Source organism: Humulus lupulus, chromosome 4, assembly GCF_963169125.1.
Source record: "Humulus lupulus chromosome 4, drHumLupu1.1, whole genome shotgun sequence".
In the NCBI taxonomy this organism is placed as follows: Eukaryota; Viridiplantae; Streptophyta; class Magnoliopsida; order Rosales; family Cannabaceae; genus Humulus; species Humulus lupulus.
The window spans coordinates 239085075-239106684 of NC_084796.1; the positions used below are offsets into that span (position 1 = coordinate 239085075).

Genomic DNA, 21610 nt, shown 5'->3' on the forward strand with positions numbered 1-21610 from the left:
GGGCATTGCTTGTTATTCAATAGTAGCCCATTCACTGTGCTTACACTGAGGTTTCTTTTGACAAGACCCTTGCCTGGATTATTGCTCAGGGTATCCCTCCTGGCTTTTGGATTCCTCACAATCTGCATCAGGTGGCAACCAAAGCCACCCCAGAATATGAAATCCCAGCGAGTGCCATCAGATACAGCATTGGAATGTTGCGATTCAATGTGAAGTTGGACGTCCATAAGCCCCTTGCTTCAGGATTCTTCCTGAAGAGAGAAACTTTGGAGCATCTTTGGCTTCAGTTCAAATGTTTCAGGCTTCCTCGAATCTGTTTCAAATGTGGTGTCTTAGGCCATGATCAAAAGTTTTGCTTCAGGCCCCCCACGGTCGTCTAAGATATCGATGGTGAACTATACCTCTTGTACAAAACGTGGATCCATGTGGAAGCCTGGGAAAGGTCTTGTTTCACTGTCAAGTGTCCAAAATGTTTGTGGATTGGACAAAAGGGAAATCTCCGACAATGTCAATGCATCCTTTGCCTACATCAAAGTTGTAATGCCCTGGTTACCCCAGAACAGTTACGGTGAACCGGAAATTTGACCCGCTACCCGAGTCCTTTGGTTAAAAACGTGTTCTAAGTGTTATTAACAAGCTAAGGTGAAAATCAATAAAAAGGAAATTATATATTTTATTAAATACATAAAACTGTTCATGGGCCCACAAAAACATTTACAAGTTATTTACAATTCAAAATGGTCATTACTGTTTCAAAATTACAAACCCGCCGACCTAAGCGGCAAAAATAGGGTAAACCCCTTAGTTCCTCTGAGAACTCCTTGGCCGTGGTGGTCAAGCGGCCACATATGTACACATCACCACCTAAGCTCTCCACTCAAGGCTGGGTGAGATTTTCTTTCCCTTTACCTGCACCACATAGCACCCATGAGCCAAAGCCCAACAAGAAAACATAGTAATGTATAAATATATTAACAATTGATTATAATTATAATCACGCAGAGCTTATAACTCTTAAATAGATGAGTGAATATCACTTGAGGTTCTAGTAAACCATACTGAGTGACTGACAAGCAAGTCACTAATTTAAACAGAAGAGTGGTTGCTGGGTAAGCCACTAGCCTTTAACAGATGAGAGACTGATGGGTAAGTCTCTAACTTAACAGATGAGTGATTGATGGGTAAGTCACACAAGCGCTTATAATATTCATCGAACTTGAGGTCGGTCCGGCATTAATGCTCTTTGAGCCATCCAATGCAGATATCGATTAGATCTAATCTTTATTGGCTTGCGTTGAACACGCTGAGGTCGTTCCTGACTTATGAGTCAGCACTGTGTGACCAGTGCCCAGTACCACTGTCGAACTTGACTAATGAGTCACAGCTTCACAGTTGATACTGACATCTTTGCCAATTCTGACTAATGAGCCAGTACCATGCACAAGTGAGCAAGATTTGCTAGGCATTCAATATTCAATCCATGTCCACATTTACACAATCAACATGCCTCATGAACAACCATGCATGTCACATATGGGGTGCAGTTTTCTTACCTCTAGTTCGAGCGAGAATTAATATAAGAACGACCCTTGAAAACGACCTGTCTTTTTGTCCCTTAGCGGTTACCTGGTCATAACCAATTATGGGATTCCATCAATAAAATGAATAACAAAGGTTCCCAAACCAAAACCTAGCCTCCGAGACATCGAATCCTACTAAACCGGGTAGTAGGATCGATCCCGAGGCCTAAGGCTAGAATCCCCAAGCCAAAAACCCATTTCTGGCCAAAATGCCACTAAGGGCCGCGGCCCTCCTTGGCCATGTCGTGGCCCGCCCCTCAAACAGAGGCGGTCTCCATCAGTACCCCTCAAGAGCCGCGGCCCTCCTTGGCCATGCAGCGGCCCAACCTACAGTTCAACCTATTCTCTGGTTTTTCCTCCCTTGTGATTTTCCTTGGAACCAACCTTTCAAACCAAGCTCAAACACCACTCAAACATCCAATACAACCCCTAAACTTGATCCATAACACTCCATCAAAACCCAAGTTAAACCCCAACCAAAACTTCCATTAATTCAAACTATCCACAACAAAATCACAAGCTGAAAACTAAAGTCAAAACAGAGCAAACCAGGGAACTAGTGGCTAGAAACTTACCTCAAACTCAGGTTGTGATGCTCTTCAATGGTGGAGCACTCTCCCAAACTCCCAAGGTCTACTTCCCAAGCTTGAATCCTCAACAAGTGCTCAAAAATCACAAAGGAAATGGAGGAGAAGGAAGGTACGTGCAAGCTCAAGAACTTGCTCTGTTTTCCCTCTGTTTCACAGCCAAAAGATAGTTTATACTAATCCTAGGGGTGAAAAGACCATTATACCCCTAGGTCACTTAAGGGTTTCTAAAGGCTCCCAAGGGCAAATTTGTCATTTCCAACCTATCTCGTTAATCATAATTAACGCTCTCCAATTCCCGCTATTCTCGATAATCCCAAACACCAATAATTTATATCCCGTTACCCTTTAATTCCCGGTAACGCTCTAATTATTAAAATCACCCTGAGACTCATCCCGAGCCCCGAACTTAAACCTGTTATGACTAGACCGCTAATCAATATTCTAAGAACATCTCATGTCGAATGGCTTGAACAAACCCACATTATAATGTGGTCTCAACAATATACCACCAACATGCATACAATTATACAATTATGCCCTCAATGGGCCAAATTATCATCACACCCCTGTAATTAAAATGTGGACCAACATGCATGCATTTAACATCATATTATAATGCAATTCACATAAGCATGCATATTATCATTTAATGGCATAATTAAACAAGTATGGCCCTCCCCGCCTACTATTCCCGCCATTAAACCACATCGAAGAATTCAGGGCATTACAAAAGCCCTCCTTGGTGGCATAGGTATGTTCCCTTCCGACTAAGCGACGACTCAGTGAGGCCTCCTCCAGCCTCTCTCAAACGGAACCATACACGATTTTGGAGGGAAAGGACTCATGTACTTCTACGGTGCCAGCTCATTCAAATAATGCTCTACCTTAGGAGAATGTTGGTGGTGCCACTATTTTGGACAATAGGTGGTGTCAGGGGGTACGGTTCACAAACGACAAAGTTTTGGATAAAGAGGTGGGGGCCCGTCTTTGCCCTAACCAATCTCATTCTAATCCTTTGGAACCCCTTTCAAACTAAGTAATCTTGGCCCAAAGCCAACCGAGTCTTGACAAGTGTTGGGCCAATATGTGTAGGCATGATGCCCAGGCCACCGTGCTAACGCGTTGGCCCTCTACATAGGCTCTTTGACAGTTGAAAAATACCAGTCTCAACCCACCTTGCTTAACCCTCCTTGTTCCATTCATTTTAGTGACAGAATGAATATGTTACTTGAGCTATTGTTTGATGAGTTTCTCACAGAGCCATCGATGTTGGTGGATGTGATCTGGAAGGAATGGAATGCCATCCTTTTCGGAAGTAACAAAACTGATATTAGTGTCCTTTGTGAGCTCATTAACCGCTGCTATTTTAAACACTGGTTGGCACTAAGCAATCTGAGGGATGGTTTGTTGGGAAAATATAATTTGCCTCAACGGAAATGGTAAGAAAATGTTACAACTCTATGCAAAATATTACAATAGACAAGGATTGATTAAATAAAGTGTTACAACTCTATAACTGAAAATACAAATAAAACAAAGGAAATGAAGAAGAAGAGAATAGTAAAATACAACTCTAAGCAAAATGTTACAAATAAATAAAAGTGTTTGAAACAAAAGAAAAGAAAAGATTACAACTCTTGAACAAGAAATACAAGTAAAAGGAACAAGAGAATAAGAAGAAAACAATACAATAGAAAGAAAAACAGAAATACAAGAAACTCTAACTTACACAACCTAAGTGAAGAGGGTTGGGGATCACCAACTTGAACAAGGTTTAAAACCTTTGTCCAACAGCTTATTTCCCCCTAACTCAAGCACTAAGGGATCTCTCTCAGATATTGGAAAAACTTTCTGGAATTATCAAGCCTCAAGGTGTTTCTAGCCAAGTGCTCTAATTGATAGAAATGTTGTGTCTTACAAGTGAGCTATAGGCTCCTATTTATAGAGTTTAGAGACACCCTTTGAATTTCAAATTCCACCAACCCCCATGGCTGGTACCAATGTTTAATTGGATTAATATGGAATTAAAAATGAGATTTGGAAGTTATTTGGGTTTTTTGAGCCATTCAACAAAGATTGAAAAAACTGAAAAATTGGTCAGTTTTGGCCTGTGGCTGCGGCCAAAGACATTAGTGGTCGCGGCCACTGGTCTCTGACCCATAGGTCGCGGCCACTGACCAATTTCAGCACAAAAAATGTGTTGTTTTCCAAACGGTTCCAAACCCTCCCAAATGATTTTGTAACTCCCAAAACACATTATTGAGGTTAAGATCATATCTCTAACAGCCATATCACATATGGCTTTATGAAATTCATCTCAATATTGTGTAACAACAATTTTACACAATAAAGGGTAATATTTGGAAGTTACAAATTTGTAACACCAAATATGTTACATTATTTGGATATATCTAAATATTGTAACTCTCTATTATATGTTACAATATGTGACACACTTTGTCACATTTATTTAATCTAAAACATTATATTATAAAATAATATAACTTTCCCCCACTAGATTAAATAGTTATCTATTGTAACACTTATTTAATCAATCATTATATTTTGAAATATAACATATCCCCCAGTTGATTAAATAAGAACTCTCTCTTATAGGAGTCATTGCATTAGTGCATAAAGCAAAGTGTTTTTCAACTTGAACTTTACTATAGTGTAATTATCACAAAATTTGTCGAAAATTAGGTTGCACTAGGCATTGAACCATCTTTTCATGATGACAAATCGGTGATAACACACACACATTTGCGATGTTCACTTGAGACCTCTATGTCTCACTTTGCACCGTTAATGCCCATGTGCACTTTCCATTCATGGACGTTCTTGAGAATACTCCCAATTCTCATGAGAGGCGGCACCACCCCTAGGTCCATATAGGTAGAATTCTTACAGTATTTCTTTACCAAAAATACTTGTCTTTACAAGACTGAATTCTATTAAAAAGCCTTTTGATTTTAACCCTCCACTTGGTAACCCACAAGTACTCAATATCTCAGATGGGACTTGTTTTGAGTACAACTAATATTCACTTGATTGACTTGTTGTTACCTATTGAACCTAACACTAGTTGAATAACTAGTGTTAAGATAGGTTACCATCAATCGTGAATCTCTTTAGGGAGTTTAAGTCCCATCCCTCGATATGATGCAGCCACTAAATCCCTCGTTAGTGGCTTAGTGAAAGGATCCGCCAGATTTTCACTTGTTCTCACATAGGATATTGAGATGACTCCTCTTTGAATCAATTCTCTTACATATACATGTCTTAGACTAATGTGTCTAGACTTCCCATTATACACTCCGCTGTATGCTCTAGCCAATGTCGCTTGGCTATCACAATGTATCGATATAGTAGATACATTCTCTTTGATTAGGGGAATCTCTATCAACAGATCCCTTAACCATTCGGCCTCTTTGCCAGTAGCAGCTAGAGCTATGAACTCTGCTTCCATAGTAGAATGAGATATACAGGTTTGTTTCTTGGAGCCCCAAGAAATTGCACCTCCATCAAGTGTAAATACCCAACCAGTTGTGGACAAGTTGTCCCTGAGATTGGATATCCAACTTGCATCTGTATATCATTCTAATATCGAAGGAAATTTGGAGTAGTGAAAGCTTAGTCCTTTGGTTTTCTTGAGATAACCTAGGACTCTTCCAATTGCCTTCCAATGATCCACACTTGGATTACTTGTAAACCTACTAAGTTTACTTACCGCAAATGCTATATCAGGTCTAGTACACTGGGCAGCGTACATTAGACTCCCTATAGCACTAGCGTACTCCAATTGAGCTACCGCTCTTCCTTCATTCTTCTCTAGTTTTACAATATGATCGAATGGAGTATTGGCATCTTTAAGCTTGATATGGTTAAATTTGTTCAATACTTTCTCAACATAGTGGGCTTGCCCTAACGCAAAACCCCCACTATGTTTCTTTACTTTGATACTGAGTATGGTATCAACTTCTCCAAGATCTTTCATCTTGAAGGTTGATGATAGAAACCTCTTCGTTTCTTCTATCCCTTTCATGCTATTACTTAGAATAAGCATGTCATCCACATATAAGCAAACAATGATCACATATCCCTTACAGGTTTTGGAATACAAACACTTGTCTCCATTGTTATGTCTAAACCCATTGGACATGATGGCTTGATCAAAATTTCTCATGCCATTGCTTAGGAGCTTGTTTCAATCCATATAAGGATTTTACAAGTCTACAAACTTTATGTTCATATTTTGGTAGGACAAACCCTTCGGGTTGTTCCATATAGACCTCCTCATTAAGGTCACTATTAAGGAATGTCGTTTTGACATCCATTTGATGAACATACAAGTTGTGTATAAAAGCTAAAGCGTACAAAATTCTTATAGCAGTTGTTCTTGCAACAGGCGCATAGGTATCGAAATAATCGATACCCTCTTTTTGCCTAAACCCTTTAGCTACTAATCTAGCTTTAAAGGTTTGGATAGTGCTGTCAGTGTGGTATTTTCTCCTAAATACCCACTTACACCTAATTGGCTTGGACCCTGGTGGGAGGTCTACCAATTCCCAAGTGTTATTGGAAAGAATGGAATCTATCTCATCATTGATGGATTCTTTCCAAAATTCACTATCTCTCAATCACATAGCTTCTCTATAAGTCTTAGGATCATCCTCAACGAGAAGTACAATAGGAATTTTCCTAATGACTTCCTCTCTATTTCCTTCTACCATGTAGAATGAAATTCGTTGAGAATCTATCTCATCAACTTCTCTAGATTCAATCACAATATTAGACTCTAAGTCTAATAGCCTATAAGCTTTACTATTGTTGGCATAACCAACAAAAGCACACTTTATGGCTCTTAAACCTAACTTTGTTCTATTAGGTTCGTTTTTCTTGCAATATGCAAGACACCCCCACACTTTGAAGTACCCTATGTTGGGTTTTCTTCCTTTCCATAACTCATATGGAGATATCTCTTTTTTCTTCATCGGTATTCGATTAAGAATGTGACAAGCGGTTAAAAGCGCTTCACCCCATAAGTTGAAGTTCAACTTAGAAAACACCAACATAAAATTTATCATCTCTAGATAAGCCATATTTTTCCTTTCGGCAACACCATTGTGTTGTGGTGTATAAGGTGCAATGCACTCATGAATTATACCATTTTTGTAACGCCCTGGCTACCCCAGAACAGTTACGGTGAACGGTGGACCAGAAATTTGACTCGCTACCCGAGTCCTTTGGTCAAAAACGTGCTCTAAGTGTAATTAACAGGTTAAGGCATAAAACCAATAAAAAGGAAATGGAGATTTTCATTACAAACTGCTCTGCAGAGCTAAACAAAACATTTACAAGTGGTTCTCAGTACAAAATGGTCACTACTGTTGTAAATTTACAATCCCGCCGACCTAAGCGGCAAAAATAGGGTAAACCCCCTAGTTCCTCTGAGAACTCCTTGGCTGTGGTGGTCAAGCGGCCGCATATGTACACATCACCACATTAGCTCTCCACTCAAGGTTAGGTGAGCTTTTCTTTCCCTTTACCTGCACCACATAGCACCCATGAGCCAAAGCCCAGCAAGAAAACATAATTCTTCTCATAAACATTATCAAATGATTATCATTATAATCACACTGAACATAAAGCTTTCAAACAAACGAGTGAACATCACATGATTCTAGCGGGGGAGAGTGACTGCTAGGTAAGCCACTAGCCTCCAAGCGCTTATTTCCTTCATCGACCCTCGGGGTCGGTCTGACATTAATGCTCTTTGAGTCATTCAATGCTAATAGTCGATTAGATCTAATCTCTGTTGGCTTGCGTGATCCACGCTAAGGCCGTTCTGACTAATGAGTCAGCGCTATGTGACCAGTGTCCAGTATCACTGCCGAACCTGACTAATAAGTCACGGCTTCACAGTTGATACTAACACCTTTGCCAATTCTGACTGATGAGCCAGTGCAACGTGACCAGTGCCCAGTACCACTGCCGAACCTGACTAATGAGTCACAGCTTCACAGTTGGTACTAGCACCTTTGCCAAATCTGACTAATTAGTCAGTACCATGCACAAGTAAGCAATATATGCTAAGCATTCTGTATTCAATCCATGTCCATATTTACACAACCAACATGCCTCACGAATATCCATGCATGTCACACTTTGGGTGCAGTTTTCTTACCTCTGGTTCGAGCAAGAATGAATAAAAGAACGACCCTGAGAACGATCAACCTTTTGGTCCTTTAGCAGTTACCTGGTCATAACCAATTATGGGATTCCATCAATAAAATGAACAATAAAAGGTTCCCAAACCAAAACCTAACCTCCGGGACATCAAACACTACTCAACCGGGTAGTAGGTTCAACCCCGAGGCCTTAGGTTTGAATCCCCATGCTAAAAACACTATTCTGGCCAAAATGCCCTGTTGGGTCGCGGCCCTTCTCAGCTGCGCCGCGGCGCGCCTCCAAACAGAGGCGGCCACCCTCCTGATAGGCACCATGGGCCGCGGCTCACCTATGCCAGGCCGCGGCTCATTATGCCCAACAGCCCAGAAATCAGCACGCACCAGCAGCCTCCTCCTACGTTTTTCCTCTCAACTCAGCCCTTCAAATCAACTCAAAACCTCAACCTAACACCCATTTAAACCTCCAAACATCACCCATAACTCTCCCTCATCATAACCCAAGTAAAACACCACAAAAACTCCCCTTGATTCCAACTTTCCATACCAAAATCCAGAGCTGAAATCTTAAAATGAAAACAGAGGATACATAGAAACTAGTGGCTAAAAGCTTACCTCAAGTTCAGGTTATGGTGCTCTTCCATAGTGGAACACTCTCCCAAAGTACCAAGGCCTAGCTCCTAAGCTCAAATCCTCAACAAGATCACAAAAATTCACAAGGAAGATGAAGGAAGGAGAAGGTACGGGAAGGAGAAGAAGAATTGTCTCTGTTTATTCTACAGCCTCCAAACATCATATATATCCAAGCCAAAAGACTAAAATACCCCTAGGTCTTTTAAAGCTTCTAAAACCACTTCAAGGGTAATTTTGGCACTTTCCACCTACACCGTTAATCATAATTAATGCTTCCCAATTCCCGCTAATTTCAAAATTCTCAAACACCAATAATTCACATCCCGTTACCCTTTAATGCCCGGTAACACTCTAGTCATTAAAACACCCCGAGACTCACCCCGAGCCTCGAGCTTAAGCCTGCTATGACCAAACCGATAATTAACATTCCTTGATCGTCTCATGCTAAATGGCTCGAACAAACCCACATCATAATGTGGTCTCAAGATATATCACCAACATGCGTACAAATAATCAATTTACCCTCAACGGGCCAAATTACCATCACACCCCTGTAATAAGAAATATGGACTCACATGCATGCATTTCACATCATATCATAATATAATCAACATATACATGCATTTATCAATTAATAACATAATTAAGCAAGTATGGCCCTCCCGGCCTACTATTCATGTCGTTAAACACATCGGAGAATTCGGGGCATTACAATTTTCTTCACAAAATGTATTGAATTCATTAGAGAAGTACTCTCCTCCTCTATCACTTCTTAATTCATTAGAGAAGTACTATCCTCCTCTATCACTTCTTAGCACCTTAATCTTTTTATTTAGTTGATTTTCAACTTCTAATTTATACAATTTAAAAGCATCAAAAGTTTCATCTTTATGCTTTAAAAGAAACACATAGGTATATCTACTAAAATCATCTATAAAAGTAAGAAATTACCTTTTACCACTTCTAGTTAAAACACCATTCAATTCACAAAGATCACTATGGATTAAATCTAGTAAATTAGATGATCTTTCTACACTAGGAAATGGTTTCTTAATCATTTTCGCCTTAACACATGTTTCACATTTACCATAGTTTTTAATATTGCATGCAATCATACCACATTTTACTACTCTTTTCATGGTTGAAAAACCTATATGCGATAGTCTAAGATGCCACAAAAATAAGGAATCATACACAACAATATAAGCGGAATTAGCATTTTTATTGATAACATTGAAAGTTACATCATTTGTGCACAATTTAACCATTCCCTCACAAGAGTACCATTTTCCCAAGAATACATTTGATTTGGTAAGTATAAGTTTACCGAACTCAAAAACGGCTTTAATGCCAGGCTTACCAAGCAAATCACCACTTATCAAGTTTCTACTCATTTCGGGAACATAAAGTACATTTACTAATGTAACTTTCTTGCCGGAGGTGAAGTAGACATCAATGGTACCTTTGCCAAGTACCTTGGATTTGCCCTCATTGCCCATTTGTATCTCATGGTTGCCCTTTGACTCTTCAAAGGTCTTGAACAATGATTTGTCATAGGTGACATGGACGGTGGCACATATATCATACCACCACCCTTTAACCTTGCCTTGGACCGCATTCACCTCACTAAGGGTAGCAACTATGTTTTCCTCTTGAGTTGCGTTCACCTTAGGTCCTTGTTGGTCTTTTATATGCCTACATTCTCTAGCATAATAACCATTTTTCCCACACACAAAGCAAGGACCTTTCTCGCCCTTAAACTTGTTTGGGTTGGTTTTTGGACCCAAAGGTTTCTCATTACCCTTTTTCCCTTTGTTTTTGGGATGTTTTGGTTGTGACACCGCATTTGCTTTGGAAGTCTCTCCATTAGACCCCTCCACAAGTTTATCTCTACATATCGATTCCTCTTCGATTCGAATATGTTTTTGGATTTCCTCCAAAGAATAATCCTAATTTTTATGAAGGATTCTTTTCCTATAGCTCTTTCAAGTTGGTGGTAATTTAGCCACAATAGCACCAACTTGAAAGGCCTCGGGAAGCTCAATCTTTAACACTTTCAATTTATTAACAATAATTTGCAATTCATGAATTTGAGGAAGAATAGGTTTGTCACCAAAAAATTTGAAATCGAAGTATTGAGATATCAAAAACTTTTTGGTACCTTCCTCTTCCGCCTTAAACTTTTTCTCAAGTGCATTCCATATTTCCTTGGCCGATTTGGTCTCGGTGTAGAGGTCATAGAGCCTATCGGATAGGGCGTTGAGGATATGACCCCTACAAAGAAGGTTGTCCTCCTCCCTCTTCCTTCTCTTCTCCACCTCCTCGGGAGTATCTTTGTCGGATGGCTCAGCTAGAGGTGCCAAGGATGACTCAAGGATGTAGGCGATTTTAAGAGTGGTTAAAAGAAACCTCACCTTGTCTTGCCACCAAGTAAAATTGGATCCATCAAACCTATCCAATCTCACTAGGTCTTGGATTATGATCTTGATTGTCTCCCATTCCATTGAAACAAAAAAGGGGTAAGCTTTTGAATGTTGGGAAAATATAAATTGCCTCAATGGAAATGGTAAGAAAATGTTACAACTCTATGCAAAATATTACAATAGACAAGGATTTATTAAATAAAGTGTTACAACTCTATAACTGAAAATACAAATAAAACAAAGGAAATGAAGAAGATGATGAAGAAGAAGAGAATAGTAAAATACAACTCTAAGCAAAATGTTACAAATAAAGTAAAGTGTTTGAAACAAAAGAAAATAAAAGATTACAACTCTTGAACAAGAAATACAAGTAAAAGGAACAAGAGAATAAGAAGAAAACAATACAATAGAAAGAAGAACAGAAATACAAGAAACTCTAACTTACACAACCTAAGTGAAGAGGGTTGGGGATCACCAACTTGAACAAGGTTTAAAACCTTTGTCCAACAGCTTATTTCCCCCTAACTCAAGCACTAAGGGATCTCTCTCAGATATTGGAAAAACTTTCTGGAATTATCAAGCCTCAAGGTGTTTCTAGCCAAGTGCTCTAATTGATAGAAATGTTGTGTCTTACAAGTGAGCTATAGGCTCCTATTTATAGAGTTTAGAGACACCCTTTAAATTTCAAATTCCACCAACCCCCATAGTTGTTACCAATGTTTAATTGGATTAATATGGAATTAAAAATGAGATTTGGAAGTTATTTGGGTTTTTTGAGCCGTTCAACAAAGATTGAAAAAACTGAAAAATTGGTCAGTTTTGGCCTGTGGCCGCGGCCAAAGACATTAGTGGCCATGGCCACTGGTCTCTGACCCACAGGCCGCGGCCACTGAATGTTGGTGGCCGCGGCCACTGACCAATTTCAGCACAAAAAATGTGTTGTTTTCCAAACGGTTCCAAACCCTCCCAAATGATTTTGTAACTCCCAAAACACATTATTGGGGTTAAAATCATATCTCTAACAGCCATATCACATATGACTTTATGAAATTCATCTCAATATTGTGTAACAACAATTTTACACAATAAAGGGTAATATTTGGAAGTTACAAATTTGCAACACCAAATATGTTACATTATTTGGATATATCTAAATATTGTAACTCTCTATTATATGTTACAATATGTGACACACTTTGTCACATTTATTGAATCTAAAATATTATATTATAATATAATATAATATTACATTATATTATAAAATAATATAACATGGTTCGCTTGTCAAGGTTGGAGTCCTTCTCCTGAAGGTTGGTTAATGATCAACTTGGGTGCCATGAGTGCAAGCTCGGGCTCTTTGATTACTTTGGTGGTGAGAAATTCTTCAGGCTCGGTTATCCTTCTGTCGACAATTTGGGTTCCCCAATCTGACCCCCACATTGTTGAGGGCATGGTAGTTGTGAAAGTAATGGAGTTGGCGGTTGACAACAAGTAGGAGTGGGTCATATTCCAAAGTACTTCAGCTCTGGTGGTTTCCATTTTTGGTTCAAATCCTTTGCCAAACACTCCCTACTCGTTCATCAATCTCAGGTCCTGGTTTCAAGTTAAGGTGGAAAAGCTCACTGCCTGGGGAGTTGAGAAGATTGATCGTCACTGGAATTTCGCATCCCACAACCTTGCCAAATGGGCTTTGTGGCTTAATCTCATAGGGGTTATTGATACCGCCCAGGTGGACTCATGCCTAGTTTGTGATAATGTTGAAGTTGTTTTCTAAGTTTCTATTAGCTATTATTTTCTATTGTTATTCTTGGTACTTTCTTTGTTAGTTTGTTAGTCTCTGTTCTGTTAGTTTCAGTTTGGTTTGTTGCTTGCTGGCTTGCTTTGTTTTTGGTACTCTTTGGTTTGTTTTGTGGTTGTTGTTTGTTCCCTGCCTTGTGGGGTGTCGTTTATAAAAAAAAATTACCAAACTTATTAACACAAAAATCTAAATTTCATAATCGAATCTCATATTCAAGTTCAAATTCAAAGACCCAAAAATCAAAACAAGTTACCACACACTCTTATCATAAAGAACCTAGATTTCATCATCACATTTCATATTCAAAGTAAAAAAATTATACCCCAACACTAGCCTCCCCCATTCCCAAAGATCTACCCACGACGTCTGACTCTCAATCTCAATCTTTGTGGCGCCCAGATATTATAACCCCACTATTGGCTTCCCCCTAGATTTATTTATTGTCATCAAGCTCTTGCTTTTTTCTTATACTCTCTCTTGATCTTCATGGTGCCCATGTCTCCCAGCCTCACCATTAGACAAACCAAAATCTATTCCTCATTGTTGGGCTCTTTCTCACTCGATCTTTACTACGCCTAGATCTTCACATCTCTACCTCCATTTCCCACTTGCCTAGATCTAGTTTTGAGCTTTATAAGTTTTTTTTTTCTCAATTGTTCTTGTTCCTCCTTTAAGTTTATTTTATATATGTTTATCTTAAATTTATTTTATAGTTTACATTATTTTTGTCATTTTTAATATTTAAAATTAATTAAAAATAAAAAAAATCCATTATACGATACAACTTGATGGCATTTTGATTATATTAAAAAATATTTTGACTAAAATCAAGTTCAATTGACTATTTTAGTTATTTGAGAAAACACTCAGTTTAAAAAATAATTTTTAAAAACAGATAATCCAAGACTCCAAATTAGAATTTAGCTAAAATAAAGAAAGCCAAAATGGTATAACTTCTTTAAATTTTAAAAGTACCCAATATTTTAAAAAAACTTATGAATTAGTACTCAATATTTTTTTGTGACAAAGGTACCCAATGTCAATTTCCTTCGAGTTCCATTGGTACCCACTCTAATAGAGTAGTTAATTGTTGACTGGGTATACACGTATCAACTTCTCATTTGTTAACCTCATCATTTTTATAAAAAATTTATTTAAATTGAATTTAAAATACAAATAAATAAATAAATATTTGAATTAATAAAAAATATATAATTTATATAAAAATAGTTAAAAAATAAGAAATTTTTTAAAAATATTAAAAAAAATCCAAGTGAAATATGAAAAAATTCGATTAAACAAAAAAGCAAAATAAAAAACCAGTTTTATATAAAATAAAACCTAAACTAAACATTATCTCTTTCTTTCTCTTCCTCATTTCTTCTTCTTTTTCATGCGACTTGGTTTGAGGGGACCTAGGATCAAAGCTTGGGGGACAATCAGGGGTCGGGATTTGGGTTTATGGGTGGTTAATGTTGGGGTAGTGGTCGATACTGAAGCTTGGGTGGTGGCCAAGGGTTGGGATTTGGGTTTGTGCATGGTTGACTTCGAGCAAGGGTTGGAACTGAAGCTTGGGTGGCTGCCAGAGGTCGATATCTAGTTTTGTGTGTGGTTAACAACTGTCAAGGGCTGGGATTTGGGTTCAGAACTTCTTCGTGGGTGGTTGACGGCGGCAAGGGGTCAAACTCGAAGTCGGAGATGGATCCAAACTCAGGGGTCCAACTCTAAATTTTTTGGTATTTTTGGATAAATTGTTAGAGTTCAAATTCATATGTTCTTGATTTAGTCTCTAATATGGGGTTTAATCGAACCAGGGTGACATTGATGATGTTGGAAGTGCTTTAGTGGAAGCTCTAGTAGTGCTTCAATGGAAGCTGATTAAAATTAAATTTTTTTTTTCATTTAATTAATTTTTTCTTTTAAATTTACTTTAATTTTAAAAAAGTTATGAAAAAGGCCAATGAGGAGCTGACATGTGTGTACACAGTCAGCTTTTAACAGATCTCTTGGACTGGGTGCCAACGAAACCCGACAAAAGTAGACATTGAGTACTTTTCCTACCAATAAAAAAAGACTGCGTACTAATTTACAAGTTTTTCAAAACATTGGATACTTTTTTCGCTAATTCTGCAAGAAAAAAAAAAGAAAGAGTAGCGAGAGAAGTGAGCAAATGAAAAAGGAATAGTGTAAGTGATAAGATGTATAGTGAAATAAGAAATTAATGAAAGAGAAAGTATATTAGTTTTGGTGGTGCTCATTCTATAGTTTTTGCAAGTGTTTGCCCCAGTTATAAACTTGTCTGCCCTTAAATTGGAAAGTGGTATATATCATTGCAGACCTTATATCAAACAATCTAAACAGTCTGCCATCCTAAGAGCTACTTTTTATTTTTAGAATTGTTGTTCAATGCAAGGCATATATATTGAATACTTCAAATCAAACATAGTGAAATTCTTGATGGTGTCTTTTCTCAGTCTGATCTCTGAGTTTTCTTCTTCTGATATGTCAATTAGATACTTAAAATTTTCACTTTCCTAAATTCTAACAGAACCAAATATGATCAGATATACAAGTTATATCTTTCAGCGAGTTGGCTTGTCTCTTTAACCCCTCATTCATCTGTTAACCATGATTATCATCCTTAGAACAGTTTTGGCTCATGTTTCTTGATGTAGTGTTGGGTTACAACGAAATTCTCCTTTCTACTTGTGATTGCTCTAAAACATATTTATGTTGTACTTGTTAAAGTTAATAAATAACACAAACGCACAAATGATATCACGGAGTACGCCTCACACTGTAGAAATCCTATCATGTTAATATTCTTTATAATACTATATATATATATGATATTACCAAAAAAAATAAAAAATAAAAAAGGAAAAACGATACTGATCGACATATATATTTATAAACAAAAACTAAAGTACAGTAGAAAGAGCACAGTGAACTTGACATTTGTTAGGATTGATCACTAAATATAGAAACTAATAAAACTAAAATTATGCTGTGACATTGACACATTTGACCGTAGTAGCACCAAATGAGATGCCGTCTCTTGCCGAGACTGATGATGAGATCAGTCAGTAGCGTCCTCGCCGAGATTGACCATGGCGAAACAAGGGTTTCCGTCCTTGTCTCTAAAAACCCACACTTGAACAATGTCGCCCACTTTGAGTCCATTTTTCTCAACGACACCGAACCAGTTTTTGTTAAACACATAGGAAAAGACAGACATGTTCTTCGTCTTCTTATAGCACCACTTTCTCAGTATTAGTCTGTTTTCTTCCATGCTCGACTCAATGAATCGAACATTCATTCCCTCTTGGCCGACCTTCTTTTTCTCAGCCTCACTCAAAAAACCATCAGAATTGATCTGATTCAAAGGCATCGAAAGGCGATTTTGTTGCGCCTGAATATCAGCATGAAAAAGTTTCTTCTGGATAACCAGAAGTGGAAGGTGATGGTGACCAGTACTACGAATGACATCGCTCATTGCTTGAGGAATAGGCGGTGGTGGATACGGTCCCCCAACTACACCGCCATTTGACTTCCTTCTCTTGATTTGGACTTCGTTCGATTGATCAGTAGTAACAATGCTAGTCGGAAGACGACCTCGTTTTCGTGTGTGCAATTTCAGGTTGCTCTGCCTCTCACGAAAATCCTCAACAACATTTGATACCATATGACCATAGTCATTGATAAGAGCTTCGTAACACACCTGAGCAAGTTCTCTCATTCTTCTATGGCTATGATCCTCCTCATACGTACTTGCATGTAATCGGCTTCTTCGATTGCAACTACATTGAAAAAAGAAAGTAATAAGTAAATGTTTCAATGATCAAATTGATTCAATGAAGGCTGAAGCCTAGTTTCTTTAATTATATACATTACCACATTCAATTAATGTTGAAGCCTAGTTTCCTTATTTCTATTTTGACAATTAGTTACATTTCGGTATTAGTAATCGGTATTTCCTTGTTTCTATTTTTTTTTTATAGATATTGTCATCTACAGATATTTTTTTATTATTTAAAAAAATAAATTATGATAATAATTAGTTATAATAATAATTATTATAACTAATTTAAATGATTTAAATGATTATAACTAATTATTATTATTATTTTAAAAAATAAATTAGAATAATTAATTAATTAATAATTAATAATAAATTAGTCATACGCTCTTGTGCGTATCGTTAGTCAACACCTATGCATATCATATTTATAATTAATTAGTCAAACAAATTATTATATGGGCACTTTACCTTGTACAAACATGACTAAAAGTCAATATTCTTAAATTATTATAACAATAATTATAGCATTTAAGGGAAACCATAGTTTTATATGTCCATATTGGACTTTCCCTTATTATGTCATGAATTTGGCAGTATATACGTACCCCCAATATTGCATGTGTTTGTCTATATATATATATGTATATAAAACATGCTTATAAATCAATTAAGTACCTGCATTTGGTCACCAAGGATAACAACATAGGAATTAGGCACAGCATCCCAGTTGACCCATTTTCCTTTGTGTAGGACTTGAAGACCACCCCTCTGGTTCTGGATGAGAAGGCTCACAAGCCCATGGTCCGTGTGAGGTGGGATTCCAATGGCTCGCTCTGGCTCCGGGCAAGCTGGATAGTAGTTGGCAGCCAAGAGTTGTAACCCTTCATCCCAATTGGTTGCTTTCGCTATGTAATCAGCTTCTAGTCCCAAGGTGTCCGATATGGCCGCTGCCTCACTGAAAATATTGCACCAATTAGAATGATATTGTGATCTTAATCTATATATATATATACCTGAAACCAAGGGGCTTGTGGGGTGAATTAAAGTGAGGGTGAGATATGACCTTGATAAAGTCCCTCCAAAGAAGAACATTATCAATGGCAACATTAGAACTGGTGCCGCACTTGATAGGGTCCAAAACGTTATCAGCGGTCCCTTGAAACTCTTTTTCGTCGTCATCCCTCAAATCGAAGAAGGCTTCACGCATGTGGAGCATCCCTTTCATCACTCTCTCCTCAACACCATGGTTGATCACCTTATCATTATTCATATAAAACAGTACCATAAGTTTATTAATAGATTTATATATATATTTGTGTACACTACACTCTCATGCATGTAATATTATAGCAGCATACCATGAAGAATCCCCAGTCTTCGAAGGCCCTTTTAAGATCATAGAGAATGGTGGAGCGTTGTTGAGGAGAACCACAAGTGAGGAGAGACAAATCAATGATGGGGATTGAATGATCGGGGTCATTCGGATTGGCTAGATCATTAGGTTTTGTAACGAAGGCGTATTCGGAGGGAACTGAGGATATAGCCGCTGGCTCACTTAATGCTTTAATGGTTTGAACATTGGTTGGACCCATGTGAGGAGAAATTTATTGAGGAAAGAAAGAAAGGGAAACTAAAGAGAGACTTGGTGGCTCTACTTGAGAACCATTGGTATTTATAGACAACTAAACGTGTTCATTTTTATGTTGATTGTTGGGGTTAAATTACTATGGATGAAAAATGCACAAATTTATTAACAGATAATTAAATTACTTGATAACGTTAAAATAAGTTAATGGAGCTTTTAATTCTTTCTCTTAAATTAATATTAAATGTAACACTAATATCTGACTTTATTTTCCTTTTTCTCTCTTATATATCTCTTTTATGTATGAGTTGTTTGGCTTTTATTCGTCTATATAAAATTTTCATATTAAATGTTCATTAAAAGACTTAATTGTCCCAAAAAAAAAATCCTTTGTCGATACATGATGTCTCATTGTTTGTCTTATTGCCAAGTCATTTTATTCATTTAAGTACTCTGTTAATTAATGACTTTTCACTTACCTTTTTAATTAATCAACAATGTGATCACTACCTTAGAAAGAGACTTACTTATTATTATAAATGATCACTCTTAAAAGAGTGTTGCTATTTGGCACATTAAGATATCCAATACCATATGAGGTATTGCATCATGATTGGTTATCGATACCCCATAATCCTTATTAAATTCAAATAAGTGGTATTCGATATTGGATTGCACCAATAACGGTATGTCACTTACACCAGTGGTGCCCCTAAGCAATTCTCTTTCAAAAATGACACGCAATGTTTGTCATCATATGGAGGTTGGCTTCTCTTTTAAAAAAATCAATTCTTTTTGCTGATTATGTTTATATTTTTAATTTGTGTGATATATATTTGAATAAATATAAGTTTTGGCCATCGAACTATGATCACTATATGATCGTGTTCCCTGAATAATTTGCGATGTTAAAAATTCCCTTCGAACTATATACGTTACTGAAATATGAGACTTCTATTAGATTTTTTTCTAAGTGGCTAACACATTGATAGTGTTGCATTTTGTCTGTTGATGTGACAGTGTCATATCACTACTACAAATATAAGGTTTCTCTGCGTTTTTTTTCAATCTAAAATAAAAAGCGCAGAGAAAAGGATTGAAGGACACTTTAAAAATATGTTACTGCGGTTTTTTTTAAAAACGCAATGTAAAGTAGGAAAATTGGGAAGTGAAAACTTTTTCTCTGCGGTTTTCGTAAAAAAAACGCAGAGAAAAATTGCACTACTTTTATCTGCGATTTTATAAAACCGCAGAGAAAAGTTTTGTAATTTTTCAAAACTTTTACCAAGCATAACTTTGTGCTCGGTTGTCCGTTTTGGGTATTTTTTTTTAACTTTGATATTTTTTCGAGATCTATCCAAATAAAATACTACTTTCTTTGGATAGATCTCGAAAAAATATCAAAGTTGAAAAAAAAAAATCAAAACGGACAACCGAGCACAAAGTTATGCTTGGTAAAAGTTTTAAAAAATTAGCGGTTTTTTTAAGAAAACCGCAAAGAAAAGTCTTTCTTTCTCTGCGGTTTTCTTAAGAAAACCGCGGATAAAAGGTTCCAGACCTATATATAAACACATTCTTCCCCACAAGGTTCGTAAACCTACTTCATTTCGCGAAAAACTTCTTCAACAGCGGCGGTATGTCTTTCAACCTTAATCTTACTATTTTTTTTCATCATTTTTAGCTAAATCTTAGTTAAAAACTGAAGTAGATACTTGATATTTGTCTATTTTCAAGTTTTTGGTAGTAAAAATGGTTAGGATTTGGTCAAAAAATTGTCAATTTTCACTGTATTTTTTAGCATACATTGTGTTCTTGAGCTTCAAAATAGGTAATGATCTATATATTTTTGTTTGTATAGTTTTTTGTTTTTTTTCATCATTATTTTTAGAGTTTATTTTGTGTGAAATAGACAAATAGAAATCAAAATTTTGAGAGGTTTTTCATAAATCATTAATTTGGTTGCTGAATTTTTTTCTTCACATTTTTCGGTGACAAAACCTGAAAATTTTGTTTTTTTTTTCTTCAGGTTTTCAGATTTTCTTTGTATGCAGCTAGATAGATCTCGAAAAAATACCAAAGTTAAAAAAAACACCAAAAACGGACAACTGAGCACAAAGTTATGCTTCGTCAAAGTTTTGAAAAATTACAGTACTTTCCTTTGCGGTTTTTTCAATAAAACTGCGGAGAAAAGTCTTTCTTTCTCAACGGTTGTTTTAAAAAAACCGCAAAGAAAAGTACATCTTTCTCTGCGGTTGGCTTATTACAACCGCAGAGAAAGATGTTTTTTCTCTGCGATTGGCATACCACTTTTCTCTGCGGTCGAATACACTGCGTTTTTCAGTACTCTCGAAAACCGCAGTGTATTAAGTAAAAAAACCATAGAGAAAAACCTTTTTTGTAGTAGTGTATGTAGAATAATTAGCAGTTTTGTCCCCTGAACTTTGACCACTATTGAATTATGCTATTTTTATTAAAAAAATATAATTTTTTTTTTCTAATTTCATTTATATTTTTAATTTATGTAATGTATATTTAAATAAATAGCTTTTTGCCCTTGAACAATGATCATTATATAATCATGTCCCTCGAATGATTCGCAATATTAAAAATTCCCCTCGAACTATACACATTGTTGAAATATGAACGGCTTACAGATTAATGATGTGACATTTTTGCAATTTCATTCTTGCTACGTAAGGAAAAAAGAAAGTAACAAGTAAATGTTTCAATGATCAAATTGATTCAATGAAGACTGAAGCCTAGTTTCTTTAATTATATACATTAGCACATTCAATTAATGCTGAAGCCCTAGTTTCCTTATTTCTATTTTCACAATTAGTTACATTTCCTTATCAGTAATCGTATTTCCTTGTTTCTGTTTTTTTTATAGATATTGTTATCTATAGATATTTTTTTATTATTTTTTAAAAGTTAAACTCAAATACTTTATATTGAAATTTAAATATATGTTATCTTTGTTTATTATTTTTTAAAATTACATTCAAATAGTA

At 36.6% G+C, this 21610-nt stretch overlaps 2 protein-coding genes across 2 annotated transcripts; both read right to left on the minus strand.

The window, feature by feature from the left end:
- Positions 1 to 15906: 15906 nt before the first annotated feature.
- LOC133833048 (B3 domain-containing protein At2g31420-like) lies at positions 15907 to 17111 on the minus strand. The gene is made up of 2 exons (XM_062263309.1): positions 17107 to 17111; positions 15907 to 17012 (listed from the first exon to the last, which is right to left on the minus strand). The coding sequence occupies exons 1-2, from the start codon at positions 17109 to 17111 to the stop codon at positions 16292 to 16294; spliced, it is 726 nt and encodes a 241-aa protein (XP_062119293.1). The 3' UTR covers positions 15907 to 16291.
- A 280-nt stretch (positions 17112 to 17391) lies between these two features.
- On the minus strand, positions 17392 to 18606 carry LOC133833049 (2-oxoglutarate-dependent dioxygenase 19-like). Its single transcript, XM_062263310.1, has 4 exons — positions 18373 to 18606; positions 18028 to 18269; positions 17690 to 17969; positions 17392 to 17424 (listed from the first exon to the last, which is right to left on the minus strand). The coding sequence occupies exons 1-4, from the start codon at positions 18604 to 18606 to the stop codon at positions 17392 to 17394; spliced, it is 789 nt and encodes a 262-aa protein (XP_062119294.1).
- Between the last annotated feature and the right edge of the window lie 3004 nt (positions 18607 to 21610).

Coding starts and splice junctions, on each gene's coding strand:
- LOC133833049 (XM_062263310.1), bottom strand. CDS start 18,606: ATGGGTCCAACCAATGTTCAAACCATTAAAGCATTAAGTGAGCCAGCG. Junction 18,270..18,372: donor AAGACTGGGGATTCTTCATG/GTATGCTGCTAT, acceptor AATAATGATAAG/GTGATCAACCATGGTGTTGA. Junction 17,425..17,689: donor TCCTTGGTGACCAAATGCAG/GTACTTAATTGA, acceptor TGATATGCATAG/GTGTTGACTAACGATACGCA.